Source organism: Trichoderma aggressivum (genome assembly GCF_033847375.1).
Source record: "Trichoderma aggressivum f. europaeum strain CBS 100526 chromosome Unknown scaffold_018, whole genome shotgun sequence".
NCBI classification, from domain to species: Eukaryota; Fungi; Ascomycota; class Sordariomycetes; order Hypocreales; family Hypocreaceae; genus Trichoderma; species Trichoderma aggressivum.
This window is the reverse complement of record NW_026946384.1, coordinates 336,567-352,822: the sequence shown is the minus strand read 5'-3', so window position 1 is coordinate 352,822 and position 16,256 is coordinate 336,567. Positions and strand designations below refer to the sequence as shown.

Genomic DNA, 16,256 nt, shown 5'->3' with positions numbered 1-16,256 from the left:
CGCTTCAAGGACCAAATTCCAAACATGAAGTTGCGGCCACGCAATGATGTAATATGATTGGGCAGTTGGAGGACCTCAAGCAAACGGTGAAACTAAAGAGGATTAGCGGTACTTTATGTAATCGGATAACATGACAACTTGGCCGATTAGTCAAACGCTCTTCACTTTCAATCCTCTCTTGTCAATGTCAGTACTTTGGCTGGGTCTGGCGTTCTCTTCTGTCAGAGTCTGGCTATTGTACCCCTGCCAGTGACTACTGTGTCAACTATGCCCTCGATAAGGGCCTGTGATGTGTGCTACAAAAGAAAGGCAAGTCACTTCTCCAGGGGGATTATCTAGCCATTCTGACTCGCTCCCGTCTCTTTAGATAGAATGCTGCCGGCCTGGTCCTAGCCTACCCTGCAACTGGTGCAGTCATCAGAAGTTGGCGTGTACAGTTACTAGAGAAAAGCGAACATCTTCTGTGAAAAGGTCTTTGAAAAATTGAATAAGAATAATTGAGTTTTGGCGTTATTGACATGCGTTAAAGGACTAAGCGCGTAGACACAGACAAACTGCTGGATCGGATCAAACATCTCGAGAATGCCCTCGCACAGGCTAAAGCATCTCAGCATTCACAAGCTGATGAAACATCTCAGAGTCATGGAGACTTAAGATTACCGAACGCTGCTTCGGCCCTTGCAAGACAATGCAGTCCATCTTTCGATGATGGTGTTCATACACACATTGTTCTTATAGCTCGTCTCTTTGGACGGAACTGGTATCACAGAGGATTGCCAATCATCTCCGAAAATGGACTGGGTTGGATTGCCTCCAGGACTGATCAGGATACGACAACGTTGAAGCCTTTTTTGCCAGGAGTTGGTTCTGGCCAGCCGAGCTGGAGCTTCTCAGCTCTACAGGTACACGCCCCCATTGGAGAACTATGGGATCTGCCTGACAGAGACTTGGTACACAAGTCTTTTGGTTCTCTTTCAAGCTCTTACTTTCTCATGTTATTTCCTCTTCTTGACCAAGTGATTTTTGAAGAGACGATAAACACAGCCTACCAATTCTTTCAAGGGACACTCGCTTCTCATACTCATGTGGCAGCACGAGCGTGCCTTTGGGCGGCCTTTGCCGTCTTGGCCCATTTGAGGGCCTCTGAACATTTCTCTGCATCATTTAGTAGCGAAATGTGCGCAACGAAGGCGCAGTGGCTTCTAGGACTTCTCAATGGGCCCGCAGATTTGCCTACCCTCCAATCATTAATGTTGTTGGTAAGCTAATCTCCCCATTTGTTCCTCGGCCCAATATTGGGGGATGGGAAATAGCTAAACCCTGGAATTAGCACACGTATAGAACGGCTATTGGCCAGTACAGCAGTGCTGAAGCGCTGCACTCAGCTGCTTGCCGAATGGTATGTGAGCTTGATGGGCACTTACAACATCCGATGGATTGTGAGAATTCCAGCCGGGGTCGCCGACGAGACCATATGCGAAAACTATTCTGGCTGTGCTATATACGAGACAAGGACCTCGCCCTCCTATCCGGCCTACCTCCTATCCTCGCCAATGAGTACTGTGATCTTGGATTGCTTGACAACGAATACTTGAATCATAATGTGTTTCTACAGTCATCTAAGGCCGCCGCTGATACCGACAATATCGGCACCGTTGCTTGGAATAGAGCAATCCCATTTCTACCAGGCGACCCGCACCTCGGAGTTTTGAAGGAGAGAATATTCCGGCTGCTTTACTCGCCTTCAGCACTGAAAATCATCGATAGTGAGCTGCTCACTCGAATTCGCCAGTTAGATGACGAGCTTGAGGGCTGGCGTTTGTCTGTTCCCTTAGCACTTCGCCCCAAACTATCAATTCTTCCAGGCCATGGTGTACCACCTACTCCCAACTTTCTGAGTTATTTGAGATCGGTCCAGTTACAGTTGGAATACCACTACCTTCTTACCATTATTCATACACCAGTCAGACGATTTGGGGCTGCTCAAGGCGCAGAGACTAGTCCACCCGAAGACCTTCACAGCGCGATGCATTCAAGTATCGACTTATCCCTGGAGGCCAGCCGCTCTACTCTGAATTTACTCAATGAGCCAATAGTGATGCTCAAACAAGATATCTTCTGGTAAGTACTAGTGCGCGCTTTGTTTGAGAATCGTGCCCGAATTTAAGGCAATACAAATACTAAATACATGATAGGCATGCCGTCATCTACTCGCTTGTAGCGGCAATGTCGTTATTCGTTAATATACTCATACACCCTGTTGATGCTCAAGCAGCAGCAGACACAGCATCTCTCGCTTTGGCGTCAAAGATAGTCAATAGGCTACGAACTCAAACCGTCACGGATTACGAAACCAAGCACAATGAGCGGGCGGGCAAGTTTGTTGCAGAACTGTTAAAATTAGCAAACGGCGCTATTTTGAAGGCGAATGGACATTCAGCGCTGGACAAGTCGCCCACCGAATAAGGTGGAAGATATGCGAAATAAATATTAATCTGCCGCCAAGGCATGATCATTTTTCTGTCTCATGGAGAGATTAAGAGATTATCAAGGTACTCAATACGCCTCATGTTATTTACTCTCAGACAGCTGTGTATCCTGGCATTGCCCGTGTTAGTGGCGAAGCCCTCGCTGGTGTCAGCCTAACATGCCACAGCTGAATGGCCAAACTGCCTTGCGCGCACAAGGCCAACGACGCGCAATAAACAACTCCATCTTAGGCACCAAGTTTTTCTTCTTGTAATTGTGACTTATATGGATGCGATTTGGTGGTGATTTTGAATCTGCTTTTCCTGGAGACTTCCAACAGCTTATAACTGCGTGGTCTTGAACGCCATATTAGACTGTGATATAAAGATCACGGCATTCTCCATCTACAAGATGCTGGTCGTCCCCCATCCGCTAGGACTTGACTATCACATCCCACTCCAGACTCCATATTGCATATTCTGTCGCTATTCAGTTCGACCTGGCGAGACGATTGCCGCAGGTGAGATACATTGACTCTTTGGGTCTTAGCTCGCATCGTGAGCACTACCTCGGACTTTGAGCCGTATGTCTGACTTTATTCTTCTTAGTTATTGGACAGTGGGATTCACCATCATATGTTGCGTATACTCTTGGATTTTGTTTCTCCACAGTCACCCAACTCGAACATTACACTATAGTCTACGAGAAGGCCAAATCGACCTCTCACCAATGGCTGCTTTGTCGCAGAAGCGACTGTTATAACTGCGCAACGTTACATGATACGTCCCTATATCATATAGACTGCTTCCATATCATCAGCAAAAATGCTGCATCAAGAAGACCGAGTCTCCATGATATTTGGACAATCGCCTTGTGGACAGAGTCGCTACCCAAGACGCGCTATCAATCACTACCCCATGTAACCGTTGGAGTTGCAGCCAATGATGCTCTTATTGGGGATCATAAGTCCATACTCGCTCGTGTTTGCGGCATACCTCAGGAATTGAGAGATATTATCGTGCGGCTCTGTCCTGAATCTCCCGCTTGGAGATTTATATCAGCACTCAACAGGTGGCGCAATTTTCAGCCTCTATTAGATTCTGACGTTGAGACCAAAGAGTTTTCATTTGATGACATCAAGTCTTGGTGTCGGGATACTGGGATGATGACTGGCGGCGGTGGAAGCGGCAAGATTAGGATTCAGCTGGATGACCTTGGTGTATCACGCCTGGACTTTGTAAACGACTCCTCTGCTCTACCAGCCGCAGCTTCTCGTTCTCAAAATGTGTGGTATGTTGTTGAAGAAGCATCTACGATGCGAGAGGCCCGCATTGAAATTAAGGTTAGTTGATGATCGGCATTCTGCATCAACCGTCTAATTTTCCAAGGGAACGTTTATGCGAATTCACAAATTGCGATCATTCCATATATGGGACACGCCAACTCCACCCGATCCAGCTCTTACCCGCTGGAATCGTGAAATTGAGAGTAACCTGCGTGTCCGGTGCATCTCCCTCCAAGATATCACGGGCCTCACTGTATATTGCCAACATGGAGCAGTGCGCTGGATCTACCCACACCGTGACGAGAGTTTCTTTGACCCTTACCCGCATGACAGCTCACCTCCTGCAGCACAGATAATACCGTCATTCGCAGAAAGTAGCCCCATGGCTGCGATTTTCTTTCCCTTTGCCAAAGGGGAGAGAATTAGTTCAATTTGGGTCCGCAGGTGCGAACCTTATGACTACAGTATTCCAGATACTCTTGCTGTATGTTGCTATGAGGCTGCTTCACCACATCTTTGGTACGCGTGATCATCACTTACTAAACGCGTCTCCAGATAATCACGACAACGGGGAGATTCAAGTTATTTGGCAAATACTTGTGTCCGGATCGGCCAGAGGTTGGGTTTCAGCAATTAAGTGGCAACGATACAGCCACACATCTCTTATTCCAAGATGCAGATTTCCCGTTCCAAAGAACAAGCTACTTTGCAGCTGTCTCAGCTTCAGTCAGGGATACGGACATTTCGCCCATGGTCCCAACCCAACTGACTCAGTCGCGGGGATTCAGCTGGAGTTCGAGCTTCACCTATGTATCCATAGTGGAATTGAAGAATGTCCAACGGATATGGCTTTTCCGGCGGCAGGTTCCTGAAGGGACCCCGAGAAAAGACCGTCTGTGTAAGGGAATGATGCTTCAGTATGAAGACGGAACAATGGCGGCCGCAGGAGTTTGCCGGCGAGGACCGGAGATTGACGTGCAGGTTGCAATACTCCCGACATCTATTCATTATAAAATCAGTCATGAGGCTGGTGGGCTTGCTGTTGAATGTGCGACACAGGACGTGGATCGGGATGTCCTTCTTGGTGATGATGCAGGCTGGCAGACAATCACCATGCAGTCTAGATCAGAGATGAGATGGTGGTTTGATGATTCAAGGACCATTTGGATCACTTCACCTAGCTTATGACGAATCAATTCTGTGTTTTTGCGTTGGGAATGCTGAAAGAGGCCAGGCAATCCGGATCCCGCGGGATGTGGACTACCTCACGTTCTCTCTACTTATATGCATATAGGCACTCTGAAACTTGCAATATGCACAGGTATATGCGATAGCAATCTATTTCTTCAGTTAATGGTTCCATCAGACAAAACTTGGCATCATCGGCGTTGTCGATTCTTCATCGTTTCCATCTCCACAAGACCATTTCGAAACAGGAATGAACCATCTTTGCGGCAACGCGCTAGCCACCAACTGAATTGTGACATACGCAATCCTTTGAGCTTCCATCGCTCGCAACGGACGGACCAAGGATCCCATCGCATGTGCTAATTGGGAGGCCTGTGGTCAATCTACCTGAACCTAGTCTCGTGCGGGGCTTTAGATTCGACAGGGGGATCAAAGACAAAATCTCATGTTTTTTTGCTTTAGCATTCAATTGCTTTCCGATATCCATATAGGGAGGGCCCTGTATGTACGCGTTTTTGGTGATGCTCCAATGATTCTACTTTACTTGTTGCTGAATCTCCATTTCACATTTCATAGAACTACATCGATCCAAGATCGCCATGTTGCAGAGTCTACAGGCACAGGTTCCCGCACAGGCGTGGTCGCTGCTCATAATTGTACCATGCCTCATCGTTTCTCTTGGGATCATCGAGCGGCTGGTTGTCAATTACCGGCTGAGTAAAGTCAATGGAGTCCGAGCCTCCAACCTCGCCGGTAACCCGGTTACCGGTATGAATACAGATGCCTCAACACTACATATGTGACCCAAGGATCTGGCAGCATAACAGACACTAACCCGGACATCAGCATTTTACCACTTCTTCAAGGCCGGTTACATGCACGCCAACAACCGAATGCTCGAAAACTTTCTCGAAATGTTCAAAGACGCAGATCCGACGTGCCCCCACGCCGTCGAAATGACCATCTTCGGCCGCCGCTCCATCTTGACCATTGATCCCGAGCACATCAAAGGACTGCTCACGACCAACTTTACGCATTTTGGCAAGGGTGAGATGTTCCACCGGACTTGGGAGCCGTTTCTTGGCGACAGCATCTTTACGACAGACGGGCAGTCGTGGCAGCTGAGCCGGAATCTGATCCGGCCAATGTTTATCAAGCAGAAGATTAGGGATCTGGACATTCTTGAAAGATGGAACGATGTGCTGATTTCGAAGCTGCCGCCCTCGGGACAGACGGCTGATATTTGTGATTTGTTTTATCGCATGACACTGGATGCTATTACCGATTATTTGTTGGGCCAGAGCGTCGACAGTTTGGACAAGTGAGTTATGCACCCTTATAGATGGTTCTTTTACAAATGCAGCTTTACAACTGCACAATTAGCTGACACGATGACAGCCCCAATGGGAAATTTACTACTGCGTTTACGAAGGTCCAGCACACTCAGATGCTTCTCGCTATACTCGCGTAAGTGCCTTGCTCGGATTCTTATGACTCTATCCTTGCTCAACGAGTTTCATAGACCCTTCCGACGCTTCATCCCCAAAGCTGAATACTACAAGGGCATTAAGGTCCTCGAAGAATTTATACAGCCCTTTATTGATGCAACCTTGACCCTCACGCCGGAACAGCTGGAGTCGATATCCAAGTCGGACAAGGAATTCACATTTCTGCACAACATGGCTCTCTTTTCACGCGATCCAAAGGTTATTCGGGACCAGATCATGGCTGTGCTGTTGGCGGGACGAGACACAACGGCAGCGACTCTGTCTTGGACAATTTACGAATTATCCAACTACCCTGAGATTTGGCGCAGGTTGCGAAGCCGCGTTCTCGAGACAGTCGGGCCCGAGGCAGCACCAACATACGAGGATCTTAAAGATTTGACGTGTCTTACCCATGCGCTGTACGAGACATTGAGACTGTATCCTGCAGTCCCATTCAACGTCAGGTCATGCCGTGAGCATCTCCACGCATACATTCTCGCACAGCCACAAAGAGAGATACTGACTCAATCCAACAACAGTTGAAGACTCGACTCTGCCAGGCAAACCAGGCCAACCCGACATTGCAACCCTCAAAGGAGACCACATCCTCTACAGCACCCTCGCCATGCAGCGCGTCAAGGATTTCTATCCTCCGGTGTCTGACGAGTTTGCCGACCCGGCGATTTATAGCCCCGAGCGATGGGAGCACTGGACGCCCAAGCCGTGGCAGTTTGTGCCATTCAACGGCGGGCCCAGAATCTGCATTGGACAGAACTTTGCCATGACGGAGATGGCATTCACACGTGAGTTTTATCCTTCATCGGGATGCCGTAGTGGTGAGAGAATGCAGTACATGTCCACGTACACGTTTTGAGTCCTGGCCTGATTTCCCACTCATTTTTACTAAACGATGACTACATTAGTGGTCCGTCTTTTGCAGCGGTACGAAAGGATCGAGTATAGGGGAGACTGGGCGGCACAGTATCTCAAGGCGGATATCGTGGGATGCCCAGGACAAGGCGTGCCGATCGCGCTTTATGAAGCTAAGCAGCGATTTTAGATGCACGGGATCTAAATATTGAAGGCTGAGTCGAAGGATTTGGATCTATTATTGCTCCGTACAAAATACGAGTATACGACTAGATGCGTATAAGTTGTGGGTATGAATATACGATGGGATGCGTATAAAGCATGTATACAATGGCATGTATAGGGTACAGTACACGACCGGAGGCGGATAGGAGGCTTGCCGTGTGTTTACGAGACGGGAGCTTACGACAGCCATGGCTTGGAGGTTTGGAGATTTCCGGACTGACTTTTCTTCCATGAATCCTATTTGATAACATGTTGGATTTAATAATAGAAATCACATGTACGATGCACTTTTTGTCTCATTCGTTGTGGATATAGTTGTTGGCCATTGACGCCTCTTTCAGCCATCGTAGCCATGAGCAGATGTCATGCTCGCAGCTTGAAGCCTCATCAATTGGCCTCGCCAACGTGTGATAATGGGCAGTTGATTAGTTGAAACGTCAATTGATTCATTTCACGAAAAGAAAGCAGCGTCTACGGAGTAAAGGAGGCACTTTATATATAACTGAGGTGTACATATGGGTGTCCCCTAATCTTGCAGGCTAAATGAGCCCCCCCTTAAGCTAGTGGGGTCAATCCCCTATAGCGGCTGTGGAGGTGCCTGGACCACTAAAGGCGGCATTGTATGTAGATTTAGTGGACACCTCAGCCGGATCATTCTATCTGCTGTCGTCATATCACAACAAAGAAGATTGAACATTGCAACGTCCATCGTTAGTATAAACATCAGCAGCCGACTCTTGGATCCCGCCCTTGATATCGCAGCACAAGTACAAGCATAGCGTGTATTTGTATATTTAATTTCGAAAAGACCACCGTCACGCCCTACCTGTTACTCACTGCAATCTTCGCCCAGCTTGTCCCGTCTCTTTCAGCCATCCATCATGAGAGAGAGAATCACATACTTCAGCCCGCAAGATGCTGACTTGGACCCCAACCAGCTGGACATCAACGACGCGCAAGTCCAAGGCCCGCCGGTGGAGGCGCTGCGGGAGCACAAAGTCACGCTGACGTTGCCGGAGCTTCCCTCTGAAATCGCCGGCCTTCTCCGCGATCTCGACCAGCTGCATCTGAAATGGGCAACGTCGGCGAGCTATAGCACTCTGGAGCCCTTCATCTCTCGCATCTCCCCCGGCCTTCACGTATCATATACTCCTATCAAGGAGGATCACGACCCGTTTGTTTAGCCCTTTTTGTTTGTGTTGGAGACTCAATGGTTGACAGTTGGAGCAGGGAAAAGCTGTGCACGGCTCTTCAGGCGTTTGGGCGGCTAGACTGTTCATCTCCAGATGTGAGATTTATCTACACATGTATTCAAAAAGGAAACCCTCATCTGACCACTTTTACAGGTATTCATCAACCTCAGCAATGAGCGTCAGGCAGGCTCTCCAGAACTATTCTTCTACAATGAGTTGGAGAAACTGGACGGGTTTGCAAAGAGGCTCGGTCCGGTTGTATGCTCAGGACCAACTGCCGCCGAATGCAGGAAACGGCTGCAAGATCTCAAGGACGCCGTCAGCTTGGACATGTCTTACGATTCCATCTCGGAGTCTGTCAAGATTCAGGCCCTATGGCCTCTCCAGGAGCGGGAGATATCCGTGCCTGCGTCACCCAAGGGCCGCACCGAAGTCGGCATTCTACGCAAAGGTGCCGTGACGGGCATGGAGGCCCATGAAATCGGCGTCTCAGGCATTTTAGCAGTCGTCGGGGAGGCAAAGGAGCCATCACCAACCATGTTTGCCTTTGCAGCGCGACACAGAGCTGCGTCGGGGTCTTTCAAATCCAAGTTTCAGCAACCCACAGGTCTACACCCCACTCTACAGCTGAGTCTCAGTACGACAGCACCTCCCCTTGACGACGGCGCCGAGTGCGCTCCATACGCATACTTTACTTTTCCAAAGGTCATCTTTGCGGACAGGTACCAGTTGGCGGATGAGCTATTCCTTGCGTCTAAAAACTTGGCAGCCGCAAAGTACGTGAGTGAGCCGGTGGACCTCGAGGCTCCCGCATACACAACCAAGGAGTGGGGATCCAATGTGCTTCTTGAATTGGCACCTCCAAAGGACAAGACTTCAACTAAGAACTGGACCGTCGAGGTGCCGCTTCATCTACGATATCTCAAACCCTCCCCGACAGGCAAGGAAGAGGCGGGGATTCCTTACCCTGCAGTGTTCTGGGCGTGCAGTGGCGATCCAGACATCGGCTATGCTATCAACCCATTTGACCGTATCAACCTGGGGTATGACGGCCTGTTCGAACCGGGCACTACATTTTGGCATGTGAGCCCTAAGCCAGCGGCTGATGGCCGTCTCATCAACAACATCAGCGTCCCCGTGGTGAGGGAGGGAGTGTCTCAATGGGTGGGAATTGGAACAGCGGCTGCCGTAGGCCTGGGCTTCGTCTGGGTCCTAATGAAGCTGATGGGGGGATATGCAAAGTCGGGACATGGAACAGTCAAGGCGACGGAGGATAAAGACAAAAAGGAGAAATAGGAGACGCAGCGTTGATTGATTGGGTTACACGCATGGCGGTACGGATTTTCAAGTTATAACAGGGGTGGTTGGAGACTCTGGGAACGGATCTTGGATGGGATATTGGACGAAGTAGAGCCACGTAGGTTTGGATATGGATACAATAGAGGAATGAGAAACGCTTTACTTGCATCATCTCGTGATTCAGCAAGAGTTGAAGAACATCGACATGGAACCGATGCTGTCATCAAGACCACGTGACGCCTTCCCGGCCGGTAATCGGGTTTAACAGAAGCCCGGCTCCGGCATGTTCATGTCCAGTCAAGTCGAAGCCCTGCAAAACCCCCGATGGATTCAACGATGCCACCGTCATCTACGGGAGCCGGAAAGGAAAAACAAAAGTTGCAACGGGGAGCTTGTTCCGGATCGTCGAATCTAATGCCGGAAGCGAAAGAGCGCCAGCCGTGACATTAACGTGACAAGGCCTCGTCCAACTCATTCTCACAGGCGCCCTTTCGAGTCTCGATTCCCGGCTTGGCAAACGACAAGAAGCAAAGCAAAGCAAAAGCAAAAGCAAGGAAACCCGCCGGACTTGGGCCCGAAAAAACCAACTTGGCACGGGGAATTGCCCCTGAAAACCAGCGTTTTTGAGAGAGGGAAGAAACAGAAGCTTCTTGGGCTCGATGGCGCCAACGCCGCCGTCAGCAGATTCGCCGAGCCACGATGAGAGGACCAGGCGCAATGTGGCGTGTGTCAACTGTCGCAACTCAAAGGTGAGTAGCGCATTTTGCCGTTATTGATGTATTTTTGCTTTTTATTTTACCATCTCTCGTTTTCAGTTTTGGTACCATCTTTTGAAAAATACAAAGAATGTGAAAGGGCTGACATTTAAAAAAAAAAAGGTCCGCTGCAAGACGAGCCAAGTCCCCGGCCAGCCATGTCAGAGATGCGCCAAGCTGCAAATCTCATGTGTCGTAGACAAGTCTCATAAAAGAGTCACAAAGCGAAGGTATACATGGTTCCTCTTCTCATTGTCTCTCATGAGCAGTTACGCATTCAGCTCGTCTTTGCTCTAGTTGATGAAAACCACTGACAAATTCCAACCTTCATGCAGCAAGCTGGAGCAGCTTGAACAGGAACTAAGAAGCATCCAAAAGGTCGTCAACACCAAACCCTCCGGCAGCGAATCTGCTTGGTCACCTCCAAGTCCCCTCACAGCCTTCTCCGCAACCTCAACAGACCAGACACCGTCCGCAGCAGCCCAGAAAACACGACCTCCCCTGCCTATCCAACTCGCCGTGCCGTCAGCGCGACCCCCCGAGAAGAAGCAGCAAAAGAAGGTCGGGCCTACCGAGGCTCGCGTCCTGGGTTCCATCCTGATATCTGGTCAAGACATCGACTACTACTTTAGCAAGTGAATAGAGACCACAACCTTCTCTACGTTACCCCCCCCCCCCCCCCCAAAAAAAAAAAGATGGATTGAAAGGCTAAACTCGTGAAAAAATAACACCAGGTTCTTACAGCACTTCCACCCCTTCCTCCCCATTCTCCGCAAGAAAGAGCCCGATGAATGCTACGCTGCTCAACCAATGCTCTTCTGGGCCGTCCTATACGTGACAAGCAGGCGATATGCCAAGGACAACCAGCTCTTCGGCGCCCTCGTCGAGCACATGACCAAGAATCTGTGGACAATGATAGCGAGCGCGGTGCTAGGTCTCGACGAAATCCACACCATCCTCCTCGTCTGCGCGTGGCCTTATCCGACGATCCGCTTCGTCACCGACCCTTCCTCCATGTTTGCGGGCATTGCCATGAACGCCTGCGTGTCTCTTGGCCTTCACACCGGCCGAGGCTCACATCCTCAGTTTTGCGTGGGCAGCCGACACGGCTACACGTCTACTGACGAGGAGGCATCGTCCACATGGATAGCGTGCTGCTTGATCTCACAAAGGTATGTCTGTATTTCGAAATTCTTTCCATCGTAGCACAAATCTTGCTAAATAACCACTCAACAGGACATCGGCATGCGCAGGCCATCCGCCCCCCTTTATCCAACACGGCGACGCCCGCTGCAAAGCCGCCCTCGAATCAACCTACTGGGCCGATCTCCTCACCACCTACGAACTGCAACGCTTCCTCAACCGCTTCCACATGTCCATGCACGCCCAAACCTCGACGGAAGGCAGCGTCCCTGACAGCGCCGTCGCAGCCTGGGAAAACGAGTACGAAGTGCTCAAGCCGCTCCTCATACGCTTCGACACAGGTAAGGTCAAATCTCAGTAACCCCTCCCCCCTCTCTCTCATGAATATATATAACTCACACACTCATGTCTAACAGAAATCTCCCGCATCCTCAAACTCGCAGCCCTCCTCGAAATCCAGCTCTTCTACTTCATGTCCCCCTCCTCCATCACCCCCACAAACAACAACCTCATCATCAACGCAAACACCGCCGTCGTAAACCCCCCAACCGCATCCCCCCCCTCTCCCTCCTCCAACCCAACCCTCCGCGTCAACACCCTCAAGGCATTCACCACCGCCCGCTCCCTCATCCTCACCGCCCTCGACCTCGACTCCCGCTCCAAGTTCATCTCCCACTGCCCCGGCATCCTGTGCCGCGCCCTCACCGACGCCGCAAACACAATCGTCTACCTCCTCCACTCCGCCTGGGGCCCCGACCTCGCCCCCGAGGAAGCCAACCTCCTCGCCCAGCAGGCCTACTCCGCCATCATGCGCTGCTCCGTCAAGGAACAGGACATTTGGTACCGCGGCAGCGTCATCATGGAAACCTTTTGGTCCTTTAGGAGCTACGTCCCGAAATTCGACTCCGTCCCGCCTTCGTGGATCAGCCGCGGCGCCGCCGGCATCACATACGCCTGTCTGGAGAGGTTCAAGAACGGCCTGCTCATGGCGCAGAAGAGCACCGACGGCGTCAACAAGTGTCTCGAGATTATTCGTTAGTTTTTTTCCCCCCCTTCTTCACATGCCCTTTCAGGCTTCTTATAGGCTAACGTTAAAACTCAGAATTTCGTACAGATCAAAGCTCAGGCACAAACACTGTCGCGCAAGATCAGCCAATGACCAACAATGTGCCAGCCAGTGATCCGTTCCAAGACGTAGATTGGTCCATGTTCATGGACGATTTCGGCTGGACAGGAGAAGACGGCGTCTTGATGAGTCTCATATAATAAGATCGAGTACATCTTGCTTCTGATTTCATTCTTCTTTCGTTGCATATACCACTAATTGTCAACACTGCATGTTGGGACGGGGAGTCATGTTTTAATTTTTTTAATGAACAATATTTTCATTTTTTAGCTATGATACATTATAGATGGTCACATTCTGAGTAATCACTCAAACCAAGAACCGTTTCCTTATTCCTCCTAAAACTCCGTATGCCATGTATGTGACGACTAAAGGAAAATACCCGTTGAGAAAAAAAAAACTTTTGGGTCAAACTTGGTTTCCTGAATCAATCCGCTTAATCATAAATGTCTTCGTCCATGTCCTCTCCAATCACATCCTCAACGTCATCCTCGTCATACATGTCTTCGTCATCATCATCTGTTCCGCTATCGGGATGGTTCGACAGCACAACAATCTTGTTGTCATCAAGCTCCACGTGGGCAGTCTCGCCGTCGCGAATGCTGTTTCGGAGAATGAGAATGGCAAGCCTGTTAAGCACCTCTTTCTCAATCAGACGAGCCAGTGGTCGAGCTCCGTATGCCGGGGAGTAACCCGCGTTGCCCAAGTAGTCCTTGGCCTCATCAGAGACCAAGATATGGACCTTGCGGCCATTGTCTTCCAGCCGTTTCTGAATTTCCGTGATACGTAAGTCGACAATCTTGCGGATCTCCTTGCGCGTCAGTCTATTGAAGATGACGACGGAGTTGATACGGTTCAAGAACTCGGGCAAGAAGTAGTTGCGGAGAGCGCTCATGACCAGCTCCCGTGTGTTGGCATCGACTCTGCCCTCCTTTACGCCTGGGCGGACAAGGTACTCAGCTCCCAGGTTGGATGTCATGACGACAATACAGTTCTTGCAGTCAATGACTCTGCCCTGGCCGTCGGTAATTCGGCCATCATCCATGAGCTGAAGGAGAACCGTCAAGATTTCTTTGGCGGCCTTCTCGACTTCGTCAAACAGCAAGATTGAGAATGGCTTTCGTCGAAGTGCCTCAGTCAACTGACCACCGGCATCGTGGCCGACATATCCTGGCGGGGCACCAATCATACGACTCAGTGCATGTCGCTCTTGGTATTCGGACATGTCAAAGCGAATCATGGATTTTGGGTCGTCAAACAGGAATTCGGCCAGAGCCTTCGTAAGGAGCGTCTTGCCGGTACCTGATGGACCACAGAACAGGAAGCTAGGTGGCTGGTTGGGGTTGCTGAGACCTGAGCGCTGAAGTCGGATGGCGTTGGCGACCGACTGGACAGCCTCCTTCTGGCCAACGACCACCTTGCTCAAGACCTTTTCCATTTGAATAAGCTTCTCCTTTTCCGACGTCCTTAGTCGGGTAACAGGGATGCCAGTCCATCGCGCGACGATTTCATTGATGTTATCTGCCGTCACGATATCGGTGACCATGACGCTGGTGTCGCCATTTGCGTTGAGCGCGACATCAGCGGCATTCTTCTTGTCCTCCAGCTTCTTAATCAGTGCCTCTTGTTCGAGAATAGCACCGTACTTGAGATCGGCAGCCCGCTGGTGGTTTCCTGCATTGATGGCATCCTCAAGTCGCTTCTTCAAATCTTCGAGCTTGTCCTTGGCCTGATGGATTTCATCGTTTCGTTTGATATCATTCTGGTATTTTTCGCGGAGGGGCTGTAGCTCTTCTTCAACATTCTGGGCATCCTTCTTCGCCTGCTGCAGACGGACCTGGGATGCCTCGTCATGTTCCTTTTCTAAAGCTGCGATTTCAATCTTGAACTGCCTCAGCTTGCGCTCTAGAGAGTCGATGATTTCGGGTTGAGATTCTCTAGCGACTCGAACTGCTGCGGCAGCTTCGTCGATGAGATCGATTGCCGAGTCGGGCATGCGTCGCGAGGTGAGATATCTCGCAGCAAGATTGGCTGCGGCCACCAAGGCGCTGTCGAGAATGCTGACCTTGTGGTGGCTGTCATATTTGCTCTTCAGGCCACGCAAGATGGAGATGGTCTCAGGAATGGTGGGCTCCTTGACCAGAACCTGTTGAAAACGACGCTCAAAAGCAGCATCCTTCTCAACGTACTTGCGATACTCGGCCAATGTCGTCGCACCGATACAGTGCAGTTGACCACGAGCAAGCATTGGTTTCAGCAAGTTGGCAGCGTCCATACCGCCTTCACCAGACGAACCGGCTCCCATGAGCAGGTGAATCTCGTCAACAAAGAGAACAATCATCTCCTTGGACTCGGTGACCTCCTTCAGAACGCCCTTCATTCTCTCTTCGAATTCACCACGGAACTTGCTGCCGGCAACCAGCGCACCGACATCAAGGGAGAGAAGCTTGCAGGCCTTGAGGTTGTCGGGAACGTCTCGATTGACAATTCGCTGGGCCAGGCCCTCGACGACGGTGGTCTTTCCAACACCGGGCTCACCAATAAGAACCGGGTTGTTCTTTGTTCTGCGAGAGAGGATTCGCACAACTCGTCTGATTTCTTCTTCTCTGCCAATAACAGGGTCGATCTTCTTGTCTCTCGCGAGGGCGGTCATGTCGATGGTGAATTTGGCCAAGTTCTCGTTTTCTTGTTCTGTATCTGCGTTTTTGCTGTCCACCCTCCGAGTGCCGCGGATGGCGGTGACAGCTTCTTGAAGTAACTTGGGCTTGGGAATGTTGCCCTCTCTGAGAGCAGCCTGGATACCGACATCCTCGGATAGAGCCGTGATGAGATGGTCGACTGCGATGAACGTATCCTTTTGAACTTTTTGCAACTCCTGGGCCTTCCGCAGAACGGTGTGGAATGAAGGTGACAGCGAGACCTGATCAGGGGGAGGGTCTTGGCTTGGTAGCCGTACCAAGACCTTTTTCAGCGCACGGTCGAGGAGCTGAGGATCTCCATGTGCTCGTTCGATGGCTTGTCGGAAGAGAGTGACGGTGGTCTGTGGAGGACCATTCTGCTGGTCTTTGGATTGGTCGACAGGGGGCTCCAGCAAAGACACGGCCAAGTGTACAGGTAGGAGCTGTGAGTGGCCGTACTGCTCAGCCATGGACATGGCGTCCTCGATGGCCTTTTGAGCACGGTCCGTAAAGTCCATTCGCGAAGTCATGGCGAATG

At 50.4% G+C, this 16,256-nt stretch overlaps 6 protein-coding genes across 6 annotated transcripts; 5 read left to right on the top strand and 1 right to left on the bottom strand.

The window, feature by feature from the left end:
• Positions 1-1,474: 1,474 nt before the first annotated feature.
• Triagg1_5295 (uncharacterized protein) lies at positions 1,475-2,466 on the top strand (the record flags this gene model as incomplete). The annotated part of the gene is made up of 2 exons (XM_062899793.1): positions 1,475-2,121; positions 2,196-2,466. The coding sequence occupies 2 exons, from the start codon at positions 1,475-1,477 to the stop codon at positions 2,464-2,466; spliced, it is 918 nt and encodes a 305-aa protein (XP_062755769.1).
• A 1,165-nt stretch (positions 2,467-3,631) lies between these two features.
• Triagg1_5294 (uncharacterized protein) lies at positions 3,632-4,942 on the top strand (the record flags this gene model as incomplete). The annotated part of the gene is made up of 3 exons (XM_062899792.1): positions 3,632-3,811; positions 3,858-4,238; positions 4,310-4,942. The coding sequence occupies 3 exons, from the start codon at positions 3,632-3,634 to the stop codon at positions 4,940-4,942; spliced, it is 1,194 nt and encodes a 397-aa protein (XP_062755768.1).
• A 599-nt stretch (positions 4,943-5,541) lies between these two features.
• Triagg1_5293 (uncharacterized protein) lies at positions 5,542-7,489 on the top strand (the record flags this gene model as incomplete). Its single annotated transcript, XM_062899791.1, has 6 exons — positions 5,542-5,710; positions 5,789-6,263; positions 6,341-6,409; positions 6,465-6,901; positions 6,969-7,232; positions 7,353-7,489. The coding sequence occupies 6 exons, from the start codon at positions 5,542-5,544 to the stop codon at positions 7,487-7,489; spliced, it is 1,551 nt and encodes a 516-aa protein (XP_062755767.1).
• Positions 7,490-8,405: 916 nt separating this feature from the next.
• Positions 8,406-10,013, top strand: Triagg1_5292 (uncharacterized protein; the record flags this gene model as incomplete). The annotated part of the gene is made up of 3 exons (XM_062899790.1): positions 8,406-8,698; positions 8,755-8,812; positions 8,871-10,013. 3 exons carry the CDS (start codon positions 8,406-8,408, stop codon positions 10,011-10,013), a joined length of 1,494 nt encoding a protein of 497 aa, XP_062755766.1.
• Positions 10,014-10,715: 702 nt separating this feature from the next.
• On the top strand, positions 10,716-13,180 carry Triagg1_5291 (uncharacterized protein; the record flags this gene model as incomplete). The annotated part of the gene is made up of 6 exons (XM_062899789.1): positions 10,716-10,765; positions 11,107-11,406; positions 11,506-11,943; positions 12,008-12,255; positions 12,331-12,948; positions 13,017-13,180. 6 exons carry the CDS (start codon positions 10,716-10,718, stop codon positions 13,178-13,180), a joined length of 1,818 nt encoding a protein of 605 aa, XP_062755765.1.
• A 296-nt stretch (positions 13,181-13,476) lies between these two features.
• Triagg1_5290 (uncharacterized protein) lies at positions 13,477-16,248 on the bottom strand (the record flags this gene model as incomplete). Its single annotated transcript, XM_062899788.1, has 1 exon — positions 13,477-16,248. The coding sequence occupies one exon, from the start codon at positions 16,246-16,248 to the stop codon at positions 13,477-13,479; it is 2,772 nt and encodes a 923-aa protein (XP_062755764.1).
• Positions 16,249-16,256: the final 8 nt, after the last annotated feature.